Source organism: Cebus imitator, unplaced genomic scaffold, assembly GCF_001604975.1.
Source record: "Cebus imitator isolate Cc_AM_T3 unplaced genomic scaffold, Cebus_imitator-1.0 Scaffold403, whole genome shotgun sequence".
Lineage (NCBI taxonomy): Eukaryota > Metazoa > Chordata > Mammalia > Primates > Cebidae > Cebus > Cebus imitator.
Window position 1 is genome coordinate 1 of NW_016107718.1, and position 27,955 is coordinate 27,955.

Below are 27,955 nucleotides of genomic sequence, written 5' to 3' on the forward strand. Positions count from 1 at the left end.
TGTTCTAAGGAACATAAGGAGTATAATATAATTATAGTTTATAATCTAATGAAAACAGAGGAAAATAATTTAATGTTAATAATGCATTTAAATAGTCATTTAAAACAGTAACACAACTGACTATACATCTACAAATTCCAAGGATATTTTGATAGCATCCCTGAAGTAGCTTCTGTCAAACAAAAAATAATCTAGAATGCTCCCTGGAGAGAATGGAGGCACTTCTGAAAAGCTGAATAAAGTGAAAAAAAAAAATGCTAGGAGGTAAACAATGTAGGCGAGGTAGGTAGGGATGAACAAGGAATGAAAAGTTCACTAAACCAAAACACTCGTTAACGATCGACCTAAATAGAAGTGTCAGTTCAACAGTAAAAAGTCTTACTGGTAAGAAAAGAAAGTCCGGTAATCCAAACAATGTTTAAGAAAGTAAGATAAAAGTTAAAAAAGAAAAGGTACAAACCTATTTCACTGGCTTCTTGAGCCCTGGTAACACTTGGCTGCCCTCCTCACCCAATCTAGTTTTATTACTTAGTCACTTCAGCTCTGCTTACAAAACACCCTAGATCCTGTCAGCCCCTTCACTGTCACATCCACCCACCAGGGCTTACCCTAGTTGAGAGTGAGTTTAGGAAATCAAATGGATCTAGGATTAAAGCCATTAGACCTTGGGCACCTGACTTCATTTCACCAAGCCCATTTCCTCATTGGTAAAGTAAGAATTACATCACTTACCTGATACATACATAGGTGGAGTGCTTGGACATAATCTACACTAATAATCTCCTATCTACTGTTATTCTCTCAATAAACTTCACTATTTGCCATTCCTAAAATGGCTAGTGCGATAACTCAGCGGTTATTATAAACTGTCTCTACACATTCAAAATCCTCAACCCTCTTTGCAACCTACTCCTTCCTTGCTCTCATGAAGTAAACTTCTTACCAATACAAATGGCCCCTGACTTACAAATGGTTCAACTTAACAATTTTTTGACTTAACGATGGGCTTATCAGAGTATTAAATGCATTCTGACTTATAATATTTTCAAGTTAAAATGGGTTTAAGGGGTGTAACTCCATCATAAGTCAAGAAGCATCTGTATTCCTCAAAAGACAGCTATCATCAGACATGAGTATCCTCTTCAAATTAATTACTACACTACATGAATACCAGAGTATAGCCTACAACAGGGACCACTCCCTCCTCCAAACCACTTATTAACTGAGCTACTCAACTAAAACATAACAAATATTATTTTCATTATCCTCTATAGACATATCCTGTCTCCCAATTCAATAAATTCTTAGATGCAGGTCTTAAATTTTCAGAGCTTCTTATATACCCAACACTTACTGAGTAATACATATTCAATAAATAGCTAATGATCTTCCAGCTTCCATAGCTTACCAGTGTTAACAAAAAAATAAAAGAAAGAAGTGTCTCAATCAGTAGAGGTTTATTGAGCCATACTTTGAGAACACGCCTGGGAAAAACAAGACATCGAAGCATCTGTGACCCTCACTTTCCAAAGACGGCTTTGAGAACTCAGTATTCTAGGGGAGAGCATGCAGGAGGGAAAAAATGGGGGGAAGGAAGTAGGCAGTGAGGCAAAGGGTTACATTCTCCTGAGGCTCTAATTAGAGCTCAATAAATCTACCTTCTACATAAGATAATGCACACATCTGAAGAGAGGGAGAAAAGAGTCAATTATGCAACCATGTCAGGGTAGGTGTTAAGAGTGATTGATCTCATCTTGTCCTGGTTCTGTACCTGGGAAGATAAGCTTGCAATCAACATTTTCAGTGTGAGATTTAACAGAACTTAATTTCAGGAGTTAAATTTAGGTTGCAGACCCAAGATTACAATTGGCATGTGCTTGTTTTATAAGAGAATATGTATCTTGAAAGATTTAGGAGCCTGCAAGGAATTTCCTTGTGAGCAATTTGGGGAGGAGGCCACCTGAAGAGGTATATGGCCTTTTGTCGTTGTGGGAACCTAGCTTATGTGTAAGACTATGACCTAACATTGTGAAATTACAAACTATCTGTTTAGGGGAAAAGAATGGCAGTGTTGCAAGACTCACATCCCAGGCTTAACCTTCCCCTTGTCATAGTGAGTTTGTGGGCCTTAAGAGTTTTATTTTCTTTTACACCATCAAAAGGCTTGTTAATGTTTTGACACTAGTTTACATTACTTTTTTTTAATCACCCCTCCCAGTCTTCTATCTGTACATCTTTGCTTCTCCCATTTACCCTGTCTACCCTCGCTTCTGTCTACTCACATGTTGCACATACTTCAAGGCCAAATTCAACTGTTAAGCATATAGCCTTCCCAGACCAATGTCACACTAGCCTAAATTTATAGCATTTATTATCTATACTAACACTTCCAAAAATGTATTCCAAGAAACATTAACATGCTTAAGGGTATTAATGAGTGGCCTACTAAGTTTGTGAATATTATAGGCTGTATCTCTCAGTCTTTCAAAGTCACAAGGTAAATTATCTTTTTAAAGTCTCTGAGAATTCCTACAATGAAGACCCAAAGTTAATTTAACCCAGCAATTCTAAAACTTCTGTGATAATGGAACATTTATTTCAGTGAAAACCAATTAACATTTGGAAGTACACAAGCAGTCTCCAAAGTACAATTTGGGATATTATAGTTTTTAGTTTTTGATTATTTAGCATTAACTATACTTTTTGATACCTTTTACGCTGCTATTAAACTTACAGATGTTTATGTCTGTGTGCCTCCAAAAACTAGGCTGGAGACTCCCTGGGAGCAGAGACTATTTCTAGTTCCTTCTTTTCTTCCCTACAGTGTCTGGTACAATGCAGATGTGAGGACAATACTAATATATTCCACACCATCACAAGCTGCACATTTAGTCTCCTTTTCTTAAGGCAGAATATGGTGTTGCGGGTATTCTGGACATTAAAAGAACTACAGAGAATCAAAACCTAGATCTTTTATTAAAGATCTTTCTGAACCACAGAGTATTTCACTCAAGCAACCAATCTCGAACTTAAAAATCTGTAACTGATGACTTAAACATACATGTTTGTAATGGAGACTTTTAAGGGCTGAGTTATGTCCTCCAAAAATTCATATATTGAAATCCTAACCCCTCAGAACGTGACAGTATTTGGAGATAGGACCGTTACAGAGGTAATGAAGTTTAAATGAGGTGATATGGGTAGGCCCATCCAATCTGTTGACCTTAAAAGAAGAAACCTGGGCACACACACACAAACATAAGGGATGTACATGCCTAAAGGAAAGACTATGTAAGGTCCTAGAGAAAAGGTGGCCAAATGCAGGCCAAGGAGAAAGAGGCCTCTGAAAAAATCAAAGATCTTGGCTTTCCAGCCTCCAGAATTATGAGAAAATAAATTTCTTTTGCTTAAACCACACAGTCTGTGGTATTTTGTTATGGCAGCCCTTGCAGACTAACAGAGATGCCCTACCTTCACTGTAACACACAGACACATGCATGTGCACACACAAAAGTACCTTTTCTGAGAGTGTTAGTTACTGATTAGCAAAAATGCTGTATGTTCACAAAAAAGTGATCAAAACAGTGAGGAAACCTGAAATTACATGAGAACTAGTTGAAGAAACTGGGAACTGGAAAAAAAATAAATGGTGGCGAGGAAGCTGGGGGAAGGACTGTTGAAAGGGAGCGATTATCCATGTAAAAGTGAAGAAAAATGAACTAATGTATGGTTAAAAATAGAGAAATTTCAACTTAAAATAGGAACTTTTAATAATTAGACCTATATAAATATGGGATGAGGTGTACAATGGAAGGGTTTCCCATCACTGGAGATGAAAAAGCACAGGCTGGGCAATCCCCTTAGCAGGAATGTTTTAGGATAAACTGAATGTCAGATGGGAAGTAGGACTAGAAGCCTCTTAGATTCTTCCAGCACAATGTCTCTAAGTCTCTAAAATATCTGTCTTGCTCCAACCCACTGCAGCACCTGCTCCTACTGACACTGCCAAGGGGAGAAAGAAGAAAAAGATGTATTCTTGTAATCCTGTCATCACCTCTGATGTTATGTTCTGTGGAAACAAGGCCGTAGAGAGTAAGTACAGTTTATGGAATCAGCCACAAAGCTAAATATAACTTATATGAATTTAAATGTCAGTCAATATTGTCTCTATGGTAGAAATATGTCCTATATTCCAAATTAACTCAAAACAAATTTGTATTTATAAAGGAACCCACTTATATCACCTTCCATGCTGTATTATTTCATATATGCTAGATTTTGCTTCCCTGAAATCTAACCTCATGTAAACCGAGACTACTGTTTAGGTTTGTTTTGTTTTGTTTTTTTGAGACAGAGTTTTGCTCTTGTCACCCAGGCTGGAGTGCAATGGTGTGATCTCAGTTCACTGCAACCACCACCTCCTGAGTTCAAGCAATTCTCCTTCCTCAGCGTCCCTAGTAGCTGGGATTACAGGCGCCTGCCACCATGCCCAGCTACTTTTTGTATTTTTATAGAGACGGAGTTTCACCACATTAGCCAGACTAGTCTCGTACTCCTGACTTCAGGTGATCCATCTGCCTAGGCCTCCCAAAGTGCTGGGATTACAGGCATGAGTTACCGTGCCCGGCTCTGTTTATTTTGCACGTTCCCGCAGATGTTTATTATGCTGCTTGAGGAACAATTCAGCTATACGAACAAACTCGGTAGACTATCATGAAATTTAGTAATAAACTGCAGACAAAGCATTTAGTTAAAGCACAGACTGTTGAATTTCCAGTCGTGCTTATACCAGTTCCCTGTGTAAACTCAGGTGTGTCATTTAACCTCTCCAAATTGTTTTCCTATCTGCAATATGGTGAAAGTGAGGATTATGAAAAAATATTCCATGTTAAAGTACCTGGCACGCAGTAGATGCTCAGTAAATTCTTAGTATTATGCTCAGCACCTAATTGCCATGTGAGTATTAAATAAATAAATCTGTTCCTTATTACAATTATGCAAAAAAAAACTGCTAGATATTAGTATTCAGTTGACTTATGTTAAATAAGTACTATAACTTCTCTCTTTACTGTCAAAATATTAAAACTACTAGTGTGATGTGCAAATTATATACCTGAAACTATGATACTGAAATTGGAATTTGGCTTTGAGACAGAAATCTGCTTTTTCCAGAAATCTCCAAAGGAATTCAACAGTCAGAAGAGATCGGTTTTTGTTCTACAGCAAAACAATGGTATTCCGAACCTACGTTAACTAACTGAACACGTCGCACAGCCCAACACTTACCCCTCCTGTTTCGTTTCTCTCCTTGGCTTTCTGAAGGCAAGGAACAGCTATGCTTTTCCCCGCCGATAGCCTGAAACTTCTTACTAGGCCCCGCTCCTCACCCCATGGGAGAACAGTAAATCCTGACTGCACCAGGTGAGAGAAACAACAAGATGCGACAGGCTACAGAGTTCCTTGGGGAAAGTATTCGGGGGGCTCTAAGGTATCCACGGCGGACTAGAAGCGGTCCACTCAGAGGCCCCACAAGGAACCGCCCTATTCAACTTAAGTGACAGCCGCGCCGCCACCTCATCACCGCCCAGTTCACGATCTCGCCCAACACTCAGCCACGCTTGCGTGGCCCAAAACGAAGAGCCCCAGCCCCGATTCTTTCTTTCTCTACCATTTCAGTCGCCTTTAGGCTTCCTTGTGCAAAAGCGACAGAGACCTGAACCCACCTGGTACAGATGCTGCTCTTCTACGAACGCCGGGTCTGGAGTGAGAGCGCATGCGCCTTTCCCAGGCATCAGTCACGTGACTGGAAGTGGCCGGGTTCTGATTTGCTCGGTATTTGATGAAAAGGTCTTAACGTGGGTAAAAAGCTGGGATTTCTCTGTTGCGCATGTGCGCGCTCTCAGCCTGATGGGAGTTGTAGTTCCGAAGGTGAAGCTGGGCGTTAGTATCAGGAAACCAAACTGCAAGCTTTGGGAGTTGTTAGCTGTCCCCGCCCAGCTCCCCGCTACAGAGAACGCCAGAGGGAGGCGGCTGGCCCAGCGTCAGGCTCTCAGAACCTGTACCCGTGATGCTACTGCTATGGGTGTCGGTGGTCGCAGCCTGGGCGCTGGGGGCACCGGCCCCTGGAGCAGGAGAGCAGAAGCGTGTAGCAGCCAAAGCCCCCAACGTGGTACTGGTCGTGAGCGACTCCTTTGTAAGTACCGCGAGGCAGGGGAGGGACGCCGCGCTAGGGACCGGCGACCTCCCCGCCGCCTCCTATGCTGCAGGCTTTGTGGAGCAGAACCTGAGACATTTCAAACACCTTTTACCCCAATGCAAAGAAAGAAATACATTTATATAAGGCCCCCTGTATTCACACATACACCACATACCTATGCAAGCATATAAAACAATAGTAAATGAAACACTGAAAACATCTTTGCAAATCTTTTCTTTTTTAATACTGATATATGTTTTAGAAGGAGAAAAATAAATTATGTTACCACTACTAATTAACTTTGTAGTCCATACCCCCGTTTGGTTTGTGTGGCACAGTAACATTCTACAACTCCATAAAAGCGTGTTAGCTTTCCAAAAGTCACTTCCCAGTTCACTTCAAGATTGCAGGAATTCATGTCTGGGTGAGAAGTGAGGAAAGTTTATTACTCAGATTTGTGATAATCCTGTTAGTGCTGATTTAAATGGAATCGTTGATATAACTTGATCCACTCCCCCATATTCCAGAGAAATTGTGTGTATGTGTGTGTGTGTGTGTGTGTTGGTAATGTGGCTGAATCCCAAACTTAAACAGTTTTTGAAACTTTTCCAAGCCAAAGGTGCTACTGTCAACCTTACCCGATGCTTTTAGTATGATCGATGTTTTCAAAAGTGCTGATTAGTCAATTGTTTGGTTATTAATTGTAATATTAGTTTATTATCACTAGGTATTACTGTGGTCACACAGATGTTGGTGTTAAGCATATCTGGTACTAAGGAGTGTTTGTAATCATTATGTTGTATTTCCTTTCTTATAGATAGATCAACCCCTGATGATTAAAATTACATAGTCTAGATATGCTCATGGGATTTTTTTGAAAATAACACTTAAAGTTGCCTTTGTGATTTAAACTTAGAGTCTGGGCAGTACTGGAAATTGACTAGATGACATTTTATTACCAAGTGCTCTTGTAATCAAAGATAAAGGAAGCAGGATTGTGCAGAGGAGAAGCAGAATTTTGCTGCTATCTTATGAATGACAGTTCTCAAATTAAGATGGTGCTTCAGAGCTGCTTTCCAGATAGAGGGAGGAGAACAGACCTTTCTACCTGCATGTTGGATGGCCGCTGGTTGTGGGCTGCTCCTAGAATGGGGCGTGATGTTGGACAAGGCAGCTGTCTTCAGCAGAGGCAACTGCCCATTCCTAAAAGGGAATCACATGTTGTGTGAAACTTCCAAAGATAACCGAGAGATTTAGGTTTATTTTTTTAGTATTGTATGGATGCATAATTTTTTCTATATTCGTGCTTAATTTTTTTGCATTTGCATACTTATTATTATTCAAACTGTCCTATCTTTGGCCAATGGAAGCCCCTTCAGGTTGTTCTGAGTCCTTCTGACCCATCCCCATTAGTATTTGACAGCTTGCTTTAACAGAGTTCCATGTCCACAATGCATACTTCCTGCCCCACCTTGTATGTAGAGACCGCAATCTGCGTGTTAGGGTTTTCATTACATCTTGCTCTTTTCAGTGGACAAATCTAGAAAGTACATATATTTTAGAAAGAGAAAAATAAATTGTGAGAGCATACTGATACTTTCCATTTAAATTTAAGATTACGAGTTTATTCTTTAATTTTTATACTTGTATCTTTTTTTGTCTTATGCCAAATATTTTGGCCTAAATACATTAATACAATTACTTATTTGCTGTATCCGAACATATAATATGTATATATCAATGTGTTTGAAAATAAGACAGTAATATTACCAGAAATAATGATAGTTCTGAGTGCAGCTTATAGTTTCTTTGAAGTTTTTGCTGTAGGTATATTCAACTATATACTAAAAATATTGGTCTTTAAGCTTAAAATAATTCCTCTCTCCATGATTATACCAGTTTGTTATTATTAGATTATTAGTGAGATTATATACAGTTAGATTCTTGACACTGTGATTTATCGTTTCTAAAACTCTACAAGCTGATGGAGTTGATAGGGCAGTTGAGCTGATAATAATTGTGGGAAGAAAATAGCACATTGGTTTTACTTTCAGAATAGCAAAACAAGAAGCTTTGCCGACCCAACTCCCAAGAAAATAACCAAAACAAATGAAAACTCTTTTTTAAACTATAAATAAAAGCTATTAAATATTTGAAACATTTAAAATGTCTGGAAATTGTCCTAAGGGCATACACCAAATGAAGAAACATTTATTCAAGAAAATCTAAAACTTGGTAAGAATGACAAGAAGAGACTGTGGCAGTGGACTATGGCTTTGACAGAGGTTTCACGCAGGTGGCTGTGTCCAAGAAGATAGGACTCCTCCCCTCAGCTCCCAATCACCAGTTATCATATCTCACCATATGGGACAGGCTGTGAGGCTTTATCATCTTCTCCTAATCCAAGTTGGAGAGGTTAAATTCCTAGTGAACAAAGCTGAGAAGTTGAGGGCTTCCTTACTTCAGTCAGCCCCCACTTACAAGACAAAGACTTTATGCCAGGTGCAGAAGGCTGAGAATACTAGGACCCTAATTGCCATGGCCCTAGCTCTCTAGTAGGACAGAGGTTCCATACCAGGAGAGACAAGTTGAGAAAACCAAACAGGCTTCTGCAAAGTAAGCAGAATGGAGGAGTAAGGATTAGAGCCGAAATTAAGTAAACAGAGAATGGAAAAATAGTAGAGAAAATCAATGAAACCAAAAATTGGTTCTTAGAAAAAATCAGCAAAATTGACAAACCTTAGCTATACCAACAAAGAAAAAAGACAAAAGAGCTAGATTACTAAAATCATGAAATAGAATGGGTACATTACCTTAAGAAATAAAAGAATTACAAGGGAATACTTACATAAAACAACTGTATGTCAACAAATTAGGTAACTTAAATGAAATGGACAAATTGCTAGGAAGGCACAAACTACTAAAACTTGAATCAAGAAGAAATAGACAATCTGAATAGACCTATAAGAAGTAAAGAGAGTGAATTGGTAATTTTAAAGCTACCAACAAAGAAAAGCACAGACCTAAAAGGTTCCACTGATAAATTCTACCAAATACTTAAAGATGAATTAGTACTAATTCTTCATCTACTCTTCCAAAAATTAGGAGAAAACATTTCCAAACTATAAGATCAGTTCAGCTGAGTGCAGTGGCTCACACTTGTAATCCCAGCACTTTGGGAGGCCACGGCAGGCAGATCTCCTGAGGTCAGGAGTTTGAGAGCAGCCTGGCCATCAAACCCCATCTCTACTAGAAATACAAAAATTAGCCAGGCATGGTGGCAGGCATCTGTAATCACAGCTACTCGGGAGCCTAAGGCAGGGAGAATTGCTTGAACTCGGGAGGTGGAGGTTGCAGTGAGCCGAGGCATGCCATTGCACTCCAGCCTGGGTGACAGAGCGAGACCCCATCTCAAAAAAAAAAAAAAAAAAAAAAAAAAAACCAGTTCATGCCTGATTCCAAAGCCAGGCAAATACATTATAAGGAAAGAAATCCACAGACCAGTATCCCTTAGGAATATAAGAGCAAAGATCCTCAACAAAATGGATTTGGCCCTCCATACTCACAGATTCTGAATCCACAGATTCCACCAATCTCAGATTTTAAATATATGTATATATATGGTTACTTATGGGATGTTGAACTCACAGAACTTGACTTTTCCTATCCATGGGTTCCACTGGGCTGGCTGTGGGACTTGAGCTCACAAAGATTTGGTATCCTTGGGATGTCCTAGAAACAATCTCCTACAGATACCAAGATACAAATGTACTAGCAAACCAAATGCATTAGTATGTAAGAAGGATTATTCACCATTGCCAAGTAGGATTTACCCCAGAATGTACACTGAATTTCGTACCTGAAAATCAATTAATGTAATACATCATGTTGACTGAATAAAGGACAAAACCCATGTGATCATCTCAATAGATGCAGAAAAAGCGTTTGACAAGATTTAACAATCCTTATGCATTCAACTGACTAGAAATAGAAGCGAGCTAAAAGGCATCTACAAGAAAAGCCAGAACTTTACACTGAATGGTTAAAAAAAAAAAATTTCTGACTAAGATCAAGAAGAAGACAAGGATGTGTGTTCTCACTACTACTATTCAGCATTGTACTAGGGTTTCTAGCCAGAAAATTAGACAAAAGATCAAATAAAAGGTATCGGTATTGCAAAGGAAGAAGTAAACGTATCTATACTTGAAGTAATCTTGTATGTAGGATTCTACAGATCCACTATAAAACTGTTGAACTAATAAATCAGTAAGGCTGTAGGATATAAGATCCGTGTACAAAAGTAAATTATATTTTATGCACTTAATTGACTAATACGCTTATAGTCAAATTAAGGAAACAGTTCCATTTAAAGTAACATCAGGATGGATGAAATACTTAAAGTAAATCTAAGCAAAGAAATGTAGTTCTTATACTCAAAACATTGTTGAAAGAAGTTAAAGAACATTTAAATAAATGAACAGACATCCCCTTTTCATGGATCAGAAGATTTAATATTGTTAATATAGCAGTACAGACCAAATTGACCTATAGATTCAATTTAGTGCCTATAAAAATCCCTAGGACTTTTTTTGCAGAGATAGGAAAACTCATCCTAAAATTCATGTGGAAATTTAAGGGACCCAGAATAGCTAAAAATAAATCTTGAAATAAAAAGAACAAAGTTGGAAGACTTACACTTCCCAATTTTAAAGCTTACATCATAACTACACCAATCAATGTAGTATGTTACTGGCCTAAGTATAGATGACGTACAGATCAATGGTATAGAATCAAAAGTCCAGAAATAAACTCTTATGCTTATAGTAAATTGATTTTTCAACAAGGGTGCCAGGCGCCAAGACCATTTTAATAAGGAAAGAATGATCTTTTAAACAAATGGTGCTGGAAAAAACAATATGAATGAAGCTGGACCCTGCCTTGCACTACATACAAACAAAAAAAAAAGTTAAATGAATTGATTGATTAATCAAATGTAAAAGCTAAAACTATAAAACTCTTACAAGAAAACATAGGTGTAAATCTTTGTGATTATAGATTAGGCGATTAAAAGATGGGCAAAGATCTTAATAGACATTTTTTCATAGAAGATATGCAGATGACCAATAAATACATGAAAAGATGCTCAACATCATTAATAATTAGGGATGTAAATAAACCACAGTGAGACACCAGTTACACCCACTGGAATGGTTACAATGAAAAAGACAATAACTAGAGTTGGCAACAATGTGGAGAAATTACAGCCCATATGCTACTGGTAGGAATGTAAGATCATGCAGCCATTGGAAGACAGTTTGGCAGTTTCTCAAATGGTTAACTGTAGAGTTGCAGTATACTCCAGCAATTTTACTCCTAGGTATATATCCAAGGGAAATGAAAATATAAGTCAACACAAAAACTTGTACATGAATGTTCATAGCATAATAATGTTCATTATAATATAATGGCCAAAAAGTATAAACAACCCAAATGCCCATCAACTGACAAATGGACAAATAAAATTTGGTAATGTTATTCAACAATAAAAAAGAAATATGATACATGCTACAATGTGGATAAAACCTAGAAAGATTATGTTAAGTGAAAGAAGCTAATCACAAAGGACAACATATCATATAAGTCCATTCATGTGAAATGTCCAGAGAAAGCGAATATGTAGAGCCAGAAAGTAGATTGGTAGTTGCCTAGGCTTCCAGCATATACAGAGTAATGGTTAAGGAGTGCAGAGTGTCTTTTGGGGATGATAACATTCTAAAATCGACTATGGGTAATGGTTGCACAACTTTCTGAATATACTAAAAACCATTGGATTGCACACTTTAAATGATGAGCTATTTAGTGTGTGAATTATATCTTAATAAACCCCTTTTTTAAAAAATAGAAAACAGGCCAGACGTAGTGACTCACAGCTGTAATCCAAGCACTTTGGGAGGCCAAGGTGAGCAGATCACCTGAGGTCAGAAGTTTGAGACCAGTCTGGTCAACATGGAGAAACTCCATCTCTACTAAAAATACAAAATTAGCCAGGTGTGATGGCACATGCCTATAATCCCAGCTACTCAGGAGGCTGAGGCAGGGGAATCACTTGAACCTGGGAGGTGGAGGTTGCAGTGAGCTGAGATCACACCATTGCACTCCAGCCTGGGCAACAAGAACAAAACTCCATCTCAAAAAAAAAAGAAAAGAAAAAGAAAAAGAAAGAATACAAAAATTAACCAGGCATGGTGGTGTCCCAGATACTCAGAAGGCTGAGGCAGGAGAATCACTTGAACCTGGGAGGTGGAAGTTGCAGTGAGCTGAGATTGTCCCACTGCACTTCAGCCTTGGTGACAGGGTGAGACTCTGTCTCAAAAAAAAATAAAAAATAAAAAATATAAAAAATAATTAATTAAATAATAGAAAACAAGCATTTCTTCCTGGGCATTAAAGGACATGGGCATCTTTTCCATCCCCACTCCTACTCCTACCTCTGCTCCCTGCCACTGCATCTGTGTCAGTTTTAGCTTTGGTGAGGTTTCAGGAGTGGCGGGGGAGAGTAGGTACAGGAATGTATGCTACAGAGTCTAGTAAGGGTCTCATTCAGTCTGATGGACAGATCTGGGAAGAACACTGTAAGCAGTCTTGCCATGCCAACATGACAAATTAAAGTTATTGTGACATTCTTTCATTAGGATGATGCATTCAAATCTAAACTTCTCTGATTCTGCCTGGCCCGTTATGATATGGAACCAAGTACAAGCCATAGTTCAGAAGGAGCAATCAAACTCACAAAATCATATCTACCTAAAGACTCACCCATCCCAAGGGGAAAAAATATGTGGACCCATGAGAATTAACTAACAAGAGCAGAACGCAGCAACTAAAGGCAGTTGGTACCATTTCTATCGCATTCATAAAGAAAGCCAATTAATGGGTCATTTTTATTTCTTAAATGCGCAATTTGTTTGAACCATAGGAATGGCCTCAAGAAAATTGAAACGGGCTATGAGTAAATTATAGACATTATCCCAAAAGCCACTCTGCAAGATTTTCTCTCCCAACCAAATTTGACAGAACTGTGTTTTCACTTATAACTGGCTATCCATTGTAAACCACATTAACATACTACGAAAAACTTACTTTCTCTGTTTTTCATCAACCAGCTGTGTTAAGATCCCTTTCAGTTGAGAATTAACTATTCTATGGACCATTTCCCATTGATACCATCATCAGCAGTACTAGTACTAGCCTAGTTTTTAAATGATTTGTTAGTACTTAAAAACTAAATGAAGTTAAAAACAAAAACTTCTAGAAATTTTTAAAATATTTTCTCTAATAACATTTTGGTCTTCGTTTATATGAAGTGTTATTGATATTTTTGACATTGAGAATATGTATATCATAATTGAAATATTTCCTAAGAACCTATTCAGATACACATTTTGCTATTGATATACCTAATCCAGTTTATTAAGCTTTGCAAAACTATACTGTTGAATTTTTTAGCATAAATTTGTCTTCTTTTTTAAATTGAACAAATCTTTAGATTAATGATTCATTTCATTTCATTCATCAAATATTTGAATTTCCCTGCCTTATATATATCTCAGGCAGTAATCTTAACATAGATCATCTTTCACTGATGGAATTATTGGGAACTTTCTCACGTGGGACAGTTGCCCCCTCCTTTTCTGGTTATCTCTGCCACTCTATACTTTTAAAAGTCCTGCTTTCTAGCCTGCTTTTGATACAGATGATGTTCCTGTGCTTGTCATAGAAATGAGTCCAGAAGTCACTAATAGTGACTTTAATCTGATACATTAGTTATTGATCTGCTGCAGTAGCCATTTGCAATGGTAGTTACACCAATTTGAACCTAGCCTGCAGGACCTGGAGTCTAAGTCCCAATATCTGAATTATTTAGCATCTTTAAGACAGTTCTGCCTTGTGACTTCCTGCTCCATCCCCCAACCAGATAAAGCTGGGTGGCTGAGTTGTCTAGATTTTAAGCAGTGGCCACAAATTGTTATCTCCCCATGTCCAAAAGATTGTAAGCATGAGATATTTAGACATTTGGAATTTGTGAGGATAAATTTCTGAGAATTCAAATTTAAGGGCTTAAAGAAATTCTCATGAGGGCAGGCTATGCACTTTTTTTTTTTCTTTTTTCTGAGATGGAGTCTCAACTCTGTCCCTCATGCTGGACTGCAGTGGCGCCATCTCAGCTCACTGCAACTTCTGCTTCCCAGATTCAAATGATTCTCCTGCCTCAGCCTCCCAAGTAGCTGGAATCACAGGCACCCACCACCATGCCTGGCTAATTTTTGTATTTTTAGTAGAGATGAGGTTTCACCATGTTGGCTAGGCTGGCCTTGAACTCCTGACTTTAGGTGATCCACCCGCCTCAGCCTCCCGAAGTGCTGAGATTACAGGCGTGAGCCACTGCGCCTGGCCACTATGCACTTGTGTCTTTGGCTTTCTAGCTCATCATTGAGGAAATCAGTAGTTATCTGCTTAGCATTCAATGATTACTCTTGCTAGAAGTGGTAATTTATTTTGACACAAAACAAGCATAATTTTCCCATCTTAAAAAAGAACTGACTTTAATCCCACATTTTCTTCCAGCTAACACACCATTCTCTAATATCCATCCCATTTTTCTGTTTTACTTTGCAAAACAACTTCTTAGAAGAGCTTTCTTTCTTCCCCCTGCTGCCTCCCATTCTTGCCTCCCATTCCTTCCCCTTTCCAGTTTAGCTGTTCATCTTTACCACCCATTGAAAGTGCTCTTGTCAAGGTCACCAGCTGTCTTCATACTGCCAATTCCAAATGAGGCATTTTCTGGCCTCATTTCAGGTACGTTCTCAACACAGCAGATGTTACCTCTTTCTTGGCACACTGTCTTCTCCCAGCTGGCATGGCACACGGTCTCCTCACATTTTCCTTCATTGGCCATTCTTTCTCAGTTTCCCATGCTGCTTTCCCCTCTTAGATTCCTTCACAGCTTCCTCTAGACCCCTTTCTTTCCTTTCCTTTCTCTCTCTTCCTAAGAGGTTTTATTTAGTCTCACAGTTTTCAAAACCATGAATAAGCTAAATACTCCCAAGTTTTATTTCACCAAGATAGACTTTTCTGAACTCCAGATTCCTGTCTGTATCCAACAGCCTGCTTTATATCTCTATTTGGAAATCTCAGATATCTCAAGGGTTTAGATATATTCTATATTTTGGGTTCGCTCCTGTTTTAAACTGGAATTTATTTATTATTATGTTGAAACCATATAATAGATAAAACTCCAGGACTGGAATATTCTTTTTTCTATCTTTGCTCTTTACCAAGGTGAATTTTTCAATTCCTAGTTCATCTCCAAAATACATATCTCCAGCCCAAACATTTCCTAATCTTCAGACTCATTTATCAAGCTGACTAATTTTTTTGTAGAAACAGGGTCTCTCATGTTGCCCAGGCTAGTTTCTAACTCCTGAGCTCAAGCTATCCTCCCACCTCAGCCTCCTAAAGTGCTGGGATTACAGGGATAGGCCACCACACTCCACCCCAGCTGCCTAATTGATATCACCACTTCCAATTCACAGATATCTCAAACTTTGTATTTCTCTTAAATTTTTTGAATAGCTGGATCTTGCTCATGCTTTATGTCTCATACATCCCAGAGAAGGCTTCTCTGTCCACACTATCTAATGTAGGTCTCTCTTGTCCTTCTGTATCTCAGGTTTTTTCAAATGACACATCGTAATTTGTAATTATTTGTGGTTAATTTGCCAATATACTTTTGCCTCTCCCACTAGACTGTAAGCTTCATAGGGGCAAGAACTCTGTTTTATTCACCATTGCATCCTCAGATTTTGCACAGTAACTGGCACATAGTTAAGTGTTAAGTAAATACTTAGTTCATCGTCCCCCAATAGAACTTTCCAGGAAGTCCTTTATTTACTGTATTCAAATGAATCCAGGTGTAACAGTGCATTGAATTCTAGATATTTATGTACCAGCTGCTGGGAACACTCTCTGTACTTGTTTTGTTTTTATCTTTTGAGGATTATTAAAATCATACTGAAGTCTTTTCCTATTGTAAATTTTATGGTTAAAGAAAATAATTTTCTTCTTTGGTAATGCAATCAGTGCTAATTAAATTTCTTTATTGCCAGGATGGAAGGTTAACATTTCATCCAGGAAGTCAGGTAGTGAAACTTCCTTTTATCAACTTTATGAAGGCACGTGGGACTTCCTTTCTGAATGCCTACACAAACTCTCCAATCTGCTGCCCATCACGCGCAGGTATGAACATCCTTAATGTGAATGGAAGAAAGTGGCTAAACACTGAAAATATATCCACAATTTAAAAGATTATACCTAAAAGTAGAATAGTTTGTTATATTTGGCCTCATTAAAACTTCTTGAATATAAAAGATGTACATGTTAAGGTATATATTGGCTGTGGGGGTTGTTCAAATTGTAATGAATTTTTCAAGAGTAGGAATTTTTATCATTTAGAATGGTGTCTAGTTCATGTGTTACTGTTTCATTTCCTTTTGACTGGGGATTAACAATCTTTTTTCCATCCATGAAAATGAGAGAGTACTCATATTTCCTAGAAGAGTTCTGTTTCCAGGGAAATTTTTCAGGAACAATACAGGTAATTGGGAGGACTTCTATGAACATTAGCGTATACCATAAAGTATTACAACTTATATTCAGATTTACCTGAATTTTTTCTTATTTCAGATTACATACTTTACCTCTTTCTTTCAGTCTCAATTCACTTTTATCCTAAATCAGACTGTTCACTTTTATTATAATAATTTAACAAATAGGCATAGTTTTATTGGCAGAATGTCAGTGACATTAAGTCATGAATAATTAACAAATAGGAAAAAACTGCCATTTTTATAAAATTATCTATTGTATCATAGTTGTTTTCCTTTTCCCCTGTTTTCCAGTTTATGATTGTTGCCTTGGAATCCATAAACTCAGTGATTTGGTTTGTCTGTAAATGAGATGATTTTCTCTGTGATTCGAGTTACAACTTTTTTCACCTATATTTTCAAGACTATCAACTATGTTATTACCAGTGATTAAAAAAGAAATTAAACCATATTGTAAATGATATTTCAATAATGAAGGCCCAGGCATATTAAAAAAAAGTTTTGTTAACTGTAAAGTAGAATGAGCAGTGGGCTTGGGTAAGACAATGACCTGGATGCTAATCCTCAATGTACCATGTCAAGCCAGTCACTCAGTCTTCTTATCTGCAAATTGCTGTGTGTACTGTGTACCTCACAGGGTTGTTCTGAGCATCACATTAAATAATGAGAAAGTGGCCAATGAACTCTAGAGGTCTCAAAAATGTTAGACGTTATTTTTCCTGGAAGAAGTATATTCTGAAGAGTAAATACAACAAGGTTAAATAATTTATCAAAGGCTACTCAGTAACTGGTGTTATTGGGATTCAAACCCAGGTGATCCCCTATTCCACTTCTCAGAAAACATCTTGCTAGATGAAAAGAGAAAGCTGACTCTAACTTTCTATTTATGTACACAGAATGGGAAAAGGAAAAAAAGTATTTATTGAATAAACAATCATAGTTGTAGAAAATGAGAGATGAGGCATAGCACACTTAGAGTTTTTGTGGAAAGCCAGCAAAAGGACAGGGAATAAGGGAAGATCTGAGGATATTGAGGAAATGAGATCTATACTTCAATTGACTAACTTAGAAACTTAACCAATAAATACTCAGGGATTGTTTTTATGATTGAAAGAGGCCTTTAGTCACACAGGCTTTATATTTAATTCCAGCTATATTTACCTTAAGTAACTTAACCTTTAAGCATTAGTCAACTCATCTGTGAAATGGAAGTGGTAACTCCCCACAGAGTATCCACCTGATAAAATGAGATAACAGTCAGGAATGTTTGGTAAAGCACCTAATCTGGGTACGTCTCATTGCAGAGCACGAGCTCTACACCAGTGGACTGTTCTCTCAGAGTAATTGTCTTAATAGTCAAATTGTTAAGCTTCACTTTAATCCCAATTCCTTTTTTTTTTTTTTTTTTTCTCAGCAATGTGGAGTGGTCTCTTCACTCACTTAACAGAATCTTGGAATAATTTTAAGGGTCTAGATCCAAATTATACAACATGGATGGATGTCATGGAGAGGCATGGCTACCGAACACAGAAATTTGGGAAACTAGACTATACTTCAGGACATCACTCCCTCAGGTAAAAATTATAGTCTTCATGAACTGCCCTCTGTCATAGCGTATGCATGTACACTTTTTGACTTTAATTTTTTTAATTTTTTCACTAAGGTGAAAGTAAATCTCTTAATCCCTTGATTGTGTTAATTGGGCTGAAATTTTAGCCTTCTTTAATCTTCCTGAAACATTAAAATTGCTCATATACTAATGATTTTGTTTTTCTTAAACATTAAAGGTTTACAGTGTTTGTAAAGTTGTTTAGCCCATGCTTTATTTTCATTAAATTTCCTTTATATAATGGCTACTGTATTATTAATTTTAAAATCTGTTTTTAAAACCACAGCCTTCTTGCTTCTTTCCTTGGTCAGTTCCCTCCAACTTGAGTCTATTGTAACCTTTTTTTTCTTTCATTTTACTAAGTCCTCAAAAACCAGGCAGCCAAGCATAGTGGTTAAGAGCAGAGGTCAAGAATCCGATTGCCTACTTTTGAATTATAGTTTCTGTTTATTACTAGCATTGTAGTAGTCTGATCTTGGACACATTGTCTAGATGTAGACACTGTAAGTTCTTTGCTGTGAGGATTAAATGTATCACTAAGTTCAGAAAAGAGCTAACTTAGGAGGCCTGAGACTGCTATACTTAGAAAGGCCTGCTTGCAAGGTTGGCCCTTGTCTGGCATCTGGGAACTTAGATTTCAGGAGTATTCCTACTATTCCTTAACTGGTAAGAGTGGCCTATTATGTGCCTGGAGCATTTGTATAATGTGGCTTATGCCAATTACCAGCTTTCCTTCCAGGAGTCTGGAATTTTGGCCTGTGCTAAGCAGAGGGTGCTTATGTAGTCAGCACCCCCGCCAAAAAAACTTGGGTTCTGATTCTCTAATGAGCAGAAACAACACTTCACATGTGTTGTCACAATTTGACGGTGGAAGAATTATGTCCTCTGCGACTCCATCTGGAAGCTTGTGCCTCATTTCTTCCGAACTTTGTCTTAAGCACCTTTTTCCTGATTTCACTGCGTATCATTTTATGTAATAAATTATTGCCATGAGTGCAGCTATATTCTGAGTTCTGCAATTCCTCCTACTGAACTTGGGTGTGATCTTGGAATCCCCCAACACTTGTGACCCCCAACACAAATACATATTAGGGGTTAGAGTGCCTCTTTCTTACCCAGGCGAATGCTAATTGAAGGTTATTGGTAATGGTTGTTGTGATGGTGATAATACTGATGATGATAAATAATAAGAAAAAATTCAGGTAACAAAAATAGTGATGAATGTAGTGGGTTGAATAATTCCCCAAAATTTCATGACCACCTAGAAAGAACTTCAGATGTGGCCTTATTGGAAAATAGACCTGTTTGCAGATGTAATTAGTAAGGATCTCAAGATGAAATAATGACTGCTGTCATTATTAGAAGAGGAACAAGGACATAGGCACACATAAAAGAAAACAATGGGAAGACAGAGGCAGAGACAGTAGTGATGCAGGTGCAAGCCAACAAAGGAGAGATTGCCAGGAGTCACCATAAGTTAGGAAGAGGCAAGGAAAAATTCTGCCAGAGCCTTCGGAGGCTCCTTGATTTTAGACTTACAGCTTCCAGAACTGTGGGAGAACAGATTCCTGTTGTTTTAAGCCACACAGTTTGTAATAATTTATTCTGACAGTTCTAGGAAATAAATACAGTGAGCTTTGGGTAAACAGACACTAAAATAATCTAGAATCATCTGAACATTAATATTGCTCACCTGGTTACTGTTAAATTTCTTTCCTTTTCTGTCCTCCAAAATCTGAAAGAAAGCAGTACAGGACATGCAGAAGCCATCCTGACATTCCTATTCTTTACTCTGTCTTCTAATGCATTGCCAAATGTAGTCAATTTTACTTCTGAATTATTTCTCCAATTTATTCACATCTCACCATCTCCACCAAGCTACTCTCATCTCTTGCCTAAGCTATTAAAATGGACTTCTACCTGGACTCTTCTTACTGTATTTCTATAGGCAGCCAGAATGATCTTTCTTAAATGTATGTCTGATTACATGGCACACTTGCTTAAAATCCTTCAATGGCTTCTCTCTGCAAGTTAGTTAAAATCCCAAATCTACAACATGATTTATGAGACCCTACATGATCTAGCCCCTGCCTACCCCCAGTATCATTTCACACCACTCTCTCCACCCCTCAGTATGTACCTGGTCTTTTAAAACTTGCCTTAACATGCGTTTTGCTACTTCTAGACTATCGTACGAGCTAGTTTCTCTGTGCAAAATCCTGTTCCCCTACTCTGCCCTGCTAATATCAGAAAGAAAGGGCAGGAGAGGAGGTACCTGTAGGAGGAGGAGCACAGGCTTTGTGTCTGTCAGAGCAGTCAGATGCCCAGCTTCCCTGCTTACCAGCCTTGTAACCTTGGGCAAGTTATTTGATATTGAGTGTCAATGTTCTGTAAGAATTATTGGGCAAGTTACTTGGCATTAAGTGTCAGTGTTCTGTAAGTTATCTGTAAGAATTAATGATACCTACCTCATTGGATGACTGTGTTTTATATGAGTTAAAAGATACTATATAAGGATTAAGTGGAATAATATAAAATATTTAGCAGTGCCTGGCAAAGAGTAAGCAATTACTCAATGGAAATATTATTATTATGAAAATGGCTTAACCAGAATTGCAGTCTAACATTTATATAACCATCTTTTTTTTTTTTTTTTTTTATGGAGTCTTGCTCTGTTGCCCAGGCTGGAGTATAATGGCGCAATCTCAGCTCACTGCCACCTCTGCCTCTCAGGTTCAAGCAATTCTCCTGCCTCAGCCTCCCGAGTAGCTGGGATTACAGGAGTGTGCCACCACACCAGCTAATTTTTGCATTTTTAGTAGAGATGGCATTTCACCATGTTGGTCAGGCTGCTCCCGAACCCCTGACCTTGTGATCTGCCTGCCTTGGCCTCCTTGGCCTCCCAAAGTGCTGGAATTACAGGTGTGAGCCACCATGCCCAGCCATAACCATCATTTTCCTAAAGTGCTTTGCATTGCTAGTTACCTTATGGAGTTTCACAAATTTCTCTTTAAAATCTTTCTCCTTTTTAGAATGTAAGCCCAATCTAAAGTAAGATAACTTATCTTGTTTATTGTTTATAATAAAAATTATCTAGGATTCAATGCCATATATTCCCTGTAACTTTTATTCTTATATGTGACATGATTAAAATATGACCCAACTTTTATTTATTCTACAGCAGGATAATTATCCATGGAGAGCAAGGACTTTAATCTCTCTTTCTCTGCTTTATCCCCATTTGCCAGCATAGTACCAGTACATGGTAGGTTCCCAATTAAATTTTTGATGAATGAATGAATGAAAAAGTTATTTTGAAGTACCTATAGTTTATTACTTGATAAACATTGATATTCTGTGTAACACAGAATCATATCACTTGTTCATTATCAGTATTTTGTATATATCTGCAACTAACAGATGATATCCTAAGTTTTTTTAACTTTTTAAATATTAATATTTAGAAGTTCTTTCTTTGTCACATGGAATTCTAAAATCAGTAGAGGAAAAAACCACTTAGATGTTGATATTTGGGGGATGTCAAAAGATGGTTTTCAGGGCATTACTTGGTTAAGGCATATTTTCTTGTACTCACAGTCTCATCAGAGCTTAGGAAATTGAAATAAGCCACCAGGAATATTTTTATGAGTGCTATATATACCCACACAGACATTTGGCTAACAAATAGGTTAAGGGTGCTGCTAATATCATGTCTGAAGGTTATAGGAATGATAGCACATTATTTTTCAGTGCAAACTTAAAAACGGGTCTCAGAACAAAACATGGTCTCTTAACATCAAATTTCATAAATAGGGGCATTCGGTGTTGTTGATAGATTGACTTTCAAAATCAAAATGTAAGTTATTATAACTCTTTATTACTCAAACTGGCCATTTTTGAACCTGCTTGTATTTTCAGCCAGAATTATAGGTTTCTTTATTATTATAATACTTCCATCTGTCTTCTTTAGGCACCAGTGTTGCTATGAATTTAGGAACACTAATCCAATTAAGTGTCCCTTATTATATATAACATACCACACCATAGTAGGATCTCTATGGGCTGCACAGTTGTTTCGTCTATACAATTGTTAAAGAGATACAGGTAGTATTATTCATAAAGATGCCATTTGTTGATGATGAGACCTTGGGCAGTAATTTATCTGCTTAGAATCCCAGTTTAGTCTAATGTGCTTTCACTAGATGACTTCAAAAGTTCTTCTACTCTGAAATTCTATAACTTCAATGGAGTACAGTTAAGTGGTTTATAAATTTCTGATACTCATCTGTCCCTCACATTATATGTATTGTCTTATAATGGATTTAAATTCAAATTTACTATGTCTTCTTACCAATTGAAAGAAAACTTTTGTATTTAATTCATAGGGTATTTTGATTATTTTTGCTTTCCTATATATTCCCAATATCTAAAATAGTGGTTTTCAACTGAGGGCAGTCACTGTCCCTGCCATACCCCTCCACCTCCACCCCTTGGTACCAAGAGGACATTTGACAACATCTGGAGACATTTTTGGTGTTAACAGTGGGGTTATTTTGCTGGCATCTTGTTGGTAGAGGCCAGGGTTGCAGCTAAACAGTCTATAATGCACAAAACAGCCCCTTTTCTCACAAAGAATCATCAAGTCCAAAATGTCTTAAGTATAGAGATTGAGAAAACATGTCTAAAACTAGATGTTTTATGCTCATCAGCCTGCGTCTTAGGAATGTCACACTTAAAATAATTGCCTACATTTTAAATATTGTTTATTCTTCCATATTCTAAGGGATCAGATCCACTTGACACTAGTACATCAATTTTTTTAGAATTAAAAAAAACAAAATTTATAGAATTGCGTATAGAGAGTGCATAGAATCAGGAGGTAATTTTATATAGAAAATTTTTAAAACTAAATTTCTAACATCAGTATAATACAAAATTTAATATTAAGTAGAATTTCTTAAAGTACTAAGACTAGAAGATGATCCTTATTTAAGTTACAAAAGTAGAATCAGGTATTTGTAATATCCTCTAAGCTAATATTTTTGAGCTAGCTACTATGTACCAGACTTTATTTTTAGATGATGCAAATACAGTAGTAATCATAACACAAAATTCTCCAGTGTCATGGAACTTACATTCTAATGCTATAAGAAGAGAAATTAAACAAGCTGTTGTGTTGTTTTCCCTAGCTTCTGCCTTGTTGAAAATCTAAAATCAAATCCTCTATCATTTCATCCTACCATTGCAATTATGCATGTTGTCTGCTCACGTAGGTTAATATTTTTCTAAGCCAAGTCAAAATAAGCAATATTTTAATTGATATGGGTACATAATAAGTGTATATACTTAGGGAGTACAGGAGATATTTTGATACAGGCATATAATGTGTGATGAAAACATTAGGGTAAATGAAGATCCATCCCCTCAAAGCATTTGTCCTTTGTATTACAAACAATCCAATTATACTCTTTTAATCATTTTAAAATACGCAATTAAATGATTATTGACCATAGTCACCCTGTTTTATTTTCAAATATTAGATCTTATTCATTCTATATTTTTGTACCCATTAATCATTCTCACTGTCCCTACTCCAACTATTCTGCCCAGCCTTTGGTAAACCATCATTCTGCTGTCCGTCTCCATAAGTTCAATTGTTTAATTTTTAGCTCCCACAAATAAGTGAGAACATGTGAAGTTTGCTTTTCTGTGCCTGGTTTATTTCACTTAACATAATGACCTCCAGTTCTATCCATGTGGTTGCAAATGAGTGAATCTTATTCTTTTTTATAGCTGAATAGTACTCCATTGTGTATAAGTACCACATTTTCTTTACCCGTTTGTCTATTAATGGACATTTTGGTTGCTTCCAAATCTTGGCTATTGTGACTAGTGTTGTAATCAACATGGAAGTGCAGATATCCCTTTGATGTACAGATTTTCTTTCTCTTGGGTGTATATCTAACAGTGAGATTGCTGGATCATATGGCAGCTCTATTTTTAGTATTTTGAGGAACCTCCAAATTGTTCATCATAGTGGTTGTACTAATTTACATTAGTATAAATAAACAGTACACCAACAGTGTACGAGGGTTCCCTTTGCTCCATATCCTTGCCAGCATTTGTCATTGCCTGACTTTTGGATAAAAGCCATTTTAGCTGAGATAGTATCTCATTATAGTTTTGATTTGCATTTCTCTAATGATCAGTGTTGATCATAAAGATCATTCAACAGGTAAATATGAGCATCTTTTCATATACCTGTTTGCCATTTGTATGTCTTCTTTTAAGAAATGTCTGTTCAGATCTTTTGTCTGTTGTTTAATCAGATTATTAGATTTTTGTCCTGTAAAGTTGTTTGAGCTCCTTATATATTCTGATTATAAATATCTTGTCAAATGGATAGTTTTCAAATGTTTCCTCCCATCTGTGGGTTGTGTCTTCACTTTTTTTATTGTTTCCCTTGTTGTGCAAAGCTTTTTAACTTGATGTGATCCCATTTGTCTATTTTTATTTTAGTTGCCTGTGTTTGTGGGGTATTACTCAAGAAATATTTGTCCAGACCAGTGTCCTAGAAAGTTTCACCAATGTTTTCTTTTAGGCGTTTCATAGTTTAAGATCTCAGATTTAAGTTTGTAATCCATTTTGATATGCTGTTTAATGTGATAAGAGATAGGGATTTAGTTTCATTCTGCTGGATATGGATATCATTTTCCCAACACCATTTATTAAAGAGACTGTCCTTCCCCCAATGTATCTTGATATTTCTGTCGAAAATGAGTTCACCATAGGTATATGGAGTTGTTTCTGGGTTCTCTCTTTTATTGGTCTTATGTATCTGTTTTTATGCCAGTACCATGCTATTTTAGTTACTAAAGCTCTGTAGTATAATTTGAAGGCAGGTAATGTGATTCCTCCAATTTTGTTCTTTTTGCTCAGGACAGCTTGGGCTACTCTGGGTTTTGTTTTTGTTTTGTTTTGTTTTTGTGGTTCCATATAAATTTTTGGATTTTTTTTTCTATTTTTATGAACAATGTTATTGATATTTTGATATGTATTGCATTGAATCTGTAGATTGCTTTCAGTAGTATGGACATTTTAATATTATTGATTCTTCCAATCCATGAATATAGAAATATGGAATTGGTTTTCAGTTTTTTGTGTCCTCTCAATTGCTTTCATCAGCCTTTAATAGTGTTTATTGTAGAGATCTTTTACTTCTTTAGTTAATTCCTAAGTACTTTTTTGTAGCTGTTACTTTCTTTATTTCTGAAGGGTTCCTTCATGGGATGGGATTACTTTCTTCATTTCTTTTTCAAATTGTTTGCTACTGGCATATAGAAATGCTACTGATCTTTGTATGTTAATTTCACATCCTGAAACTTTACTGAACTTACCATCTCTAATAGTTTTTTGGTGGAGTCTTTAGGTTTTTCCAAATGAAAGAGCACATAATCTGCAAACAAGAATAATTTGACTTCTTCCTTTTCAATTTGGATGTCCTTTATTTCTTTCTCTTGTCTGATTAGCTAGGAATCCCAGTACTATGTTGAATAACAGTGGTGACATTGGACATTCTCATTGTGTTCCAGATTATAGAGGAAGGCCTTTCAGTTTTTCTCATTCAATATGATACTACTGTGGGTTTGTTGTATGTGTCTTTATGTTGGGGTATATTCCTTCTATAACCAGTATTTTTTGTGGTGGTGGGGGGATCATAAAGGAATGTTGAATTTTATTAAAAGATTTTTCAGCATCAGTTGAAATGATCATATATTTTTTGTCCTTCATTTTGTTGGTATGATGTATCACAGTGATTGATTTGCATATGTTGAACCATCCTTGCATCCCCGGGATAAATTCTGCTTGGTTATGATCAATGATCTTTTAAATCTGTTGTTGAATTCAGTTTGCTAGTATTTTGTTGAGGATTTTTGTGTCAATGTTCAACAGAGATATTCACTTGTAGTTTTCTTTTTTTATGTATCTTTGGTTTTCGTATATGTATTGCATTGAATCTGATCTTGTAGAATGAGTTCAGAAGTATTCCCTTCTCCTCTATGTTTTTGGAATAGTTTGAGTAGCATTGGTGTTCATTCTTCTTTAAATGTTAGGTAAAATTAATCAGTAAGCCATTGGGTCCTGGATTTTTCTTTGCTGGGAGACTTTTTATTGTAGCTCTAATCTCATTACTTGTTATTGGGCTGTTCAGGTTTTGGATTTCTTTTTAGTTTAATATTGGCAGGTTTTATGTTTCTTGGAATTTATTACTTTTCATGTTTCCAATTTATTGGCATATAGTTGCTCATAGTAGTCTTTAATGATCTTTGATTTTTTTTCTGCAGTATTAGTTGTAATGCCTTTTTCATCTCTCATTTTATTTATTTGGGTCTTCTCTCTTTTTTTCCTTAGTCTGGCTAAAGGTTTGCATATTTTGTTTATCTGTTTGTAAAGCCAACTTTTCATTTTGTTGGTCTTTTGTATTTTTTATTATTTTAATTTCATTTATTTCTTCTCTGATGTATATTATTTTTTTCTTCTACTAACTTTGGGTTTGGTTTGCTTTTGCTTTTCTATTTCTTTAAAATGAATTATTAGGTTATTTTAAGTTTTTCTACTTTTTTGATACAGGCACTTACAGCTATAAACTTCACTCTTAGTACTGTTTTTGCTGGATCCCATAGGTTTTGGTATGTTTTCTTTTCTTTACTTTTTTTTTTTTTNAGACTCTCGCTGTGTCATCCAGGCTGGAATGTGGTGGCACAATCTCAGCTCACTGCAACCTCCACCTCCCAGGCTCAAGTGATTCTTGTGCCTGTAGTCCCAGCCTCACAAGTAGCTGGGACTACAGGTACACACCACCATGCCCAGCTAATTTTTACATTTTTAGTAGAGGCAGGGTTTCACCATATTGGCTAGACTGGCCTTGAACTCCTGACCTCGAGTGATCTGCCAGCCTTGGCCTCTCAGAGTGCTGGGATTACAGGTGTGAGCCACCTTGCCCAGCCCAGGTATGTTATGTTTTCATTGTCATTTGTTTCAAGAAATTTTTTAATTGCTTTCTTAATTTTTTCATTGATCCACTGGTTATTCAGGAGCATATTGCTTAATTTCCATGTGTTTGTATAGTTTCCCAAATTCCTCTTGTTGATTTCTAGTTTTATTCCATTGTGGTCAGAGAAGATACTCAAAAACATTTCAATATTTTTGAATGTTTTAAGGCTTGTTTTGTGACATAACATATGGTTTATCCTGGAGAATGATCCATATCTTCAGAAGAATGTGTACTCTGCAGCTGTTGGGTGAAATGTTCTGTAAATACCTATTAGTTCTATTTGGTCTATAGCGCAGATGAAGTTCAATGTTTCTTTGTTGATTTTCTGTCTGGAAGATCTGTCCAAAGCTGAAAGCGGCTTGTTGAAGTCTCCATATATTATTATATTGAGGTCCATCTTTCTCTTTAGCTCTAATAATATTTACTCTATA

General features: G+C 36.8%; 1 protein-coding gene across 1 annotated transcript in view; it reads left to right on the forward strand.

The window, feature by feature from the left end:
* The first annotated feature begins 5,866 nt into the window (after nt 1-5,866).
* Nucleotides 5,867-27,955, forward strand: part of ARSK (arylsulfatase family member K) — a 57,492-nt gene continuing 35,403 nt past the window's right edge. Inside the window, exons 1-3 of the mRNA XM_037731484.1 lie at nt 5,867-6,193; nt 16,363-16,492; nt 18,275-18,434. Coding sequence (XP_037587412.1) covers nt 6,068-6,193; nt 16,363-16,492; nt 18,275-18,434 — 416 coding nt within the window. The 5' untranslated portion in view covers nt 5,867-6,067. The remainder of the gene's footprint in view (nt 6,194-16,362; nt 16,493-18,274; nt 18,435-27,955) is intronic.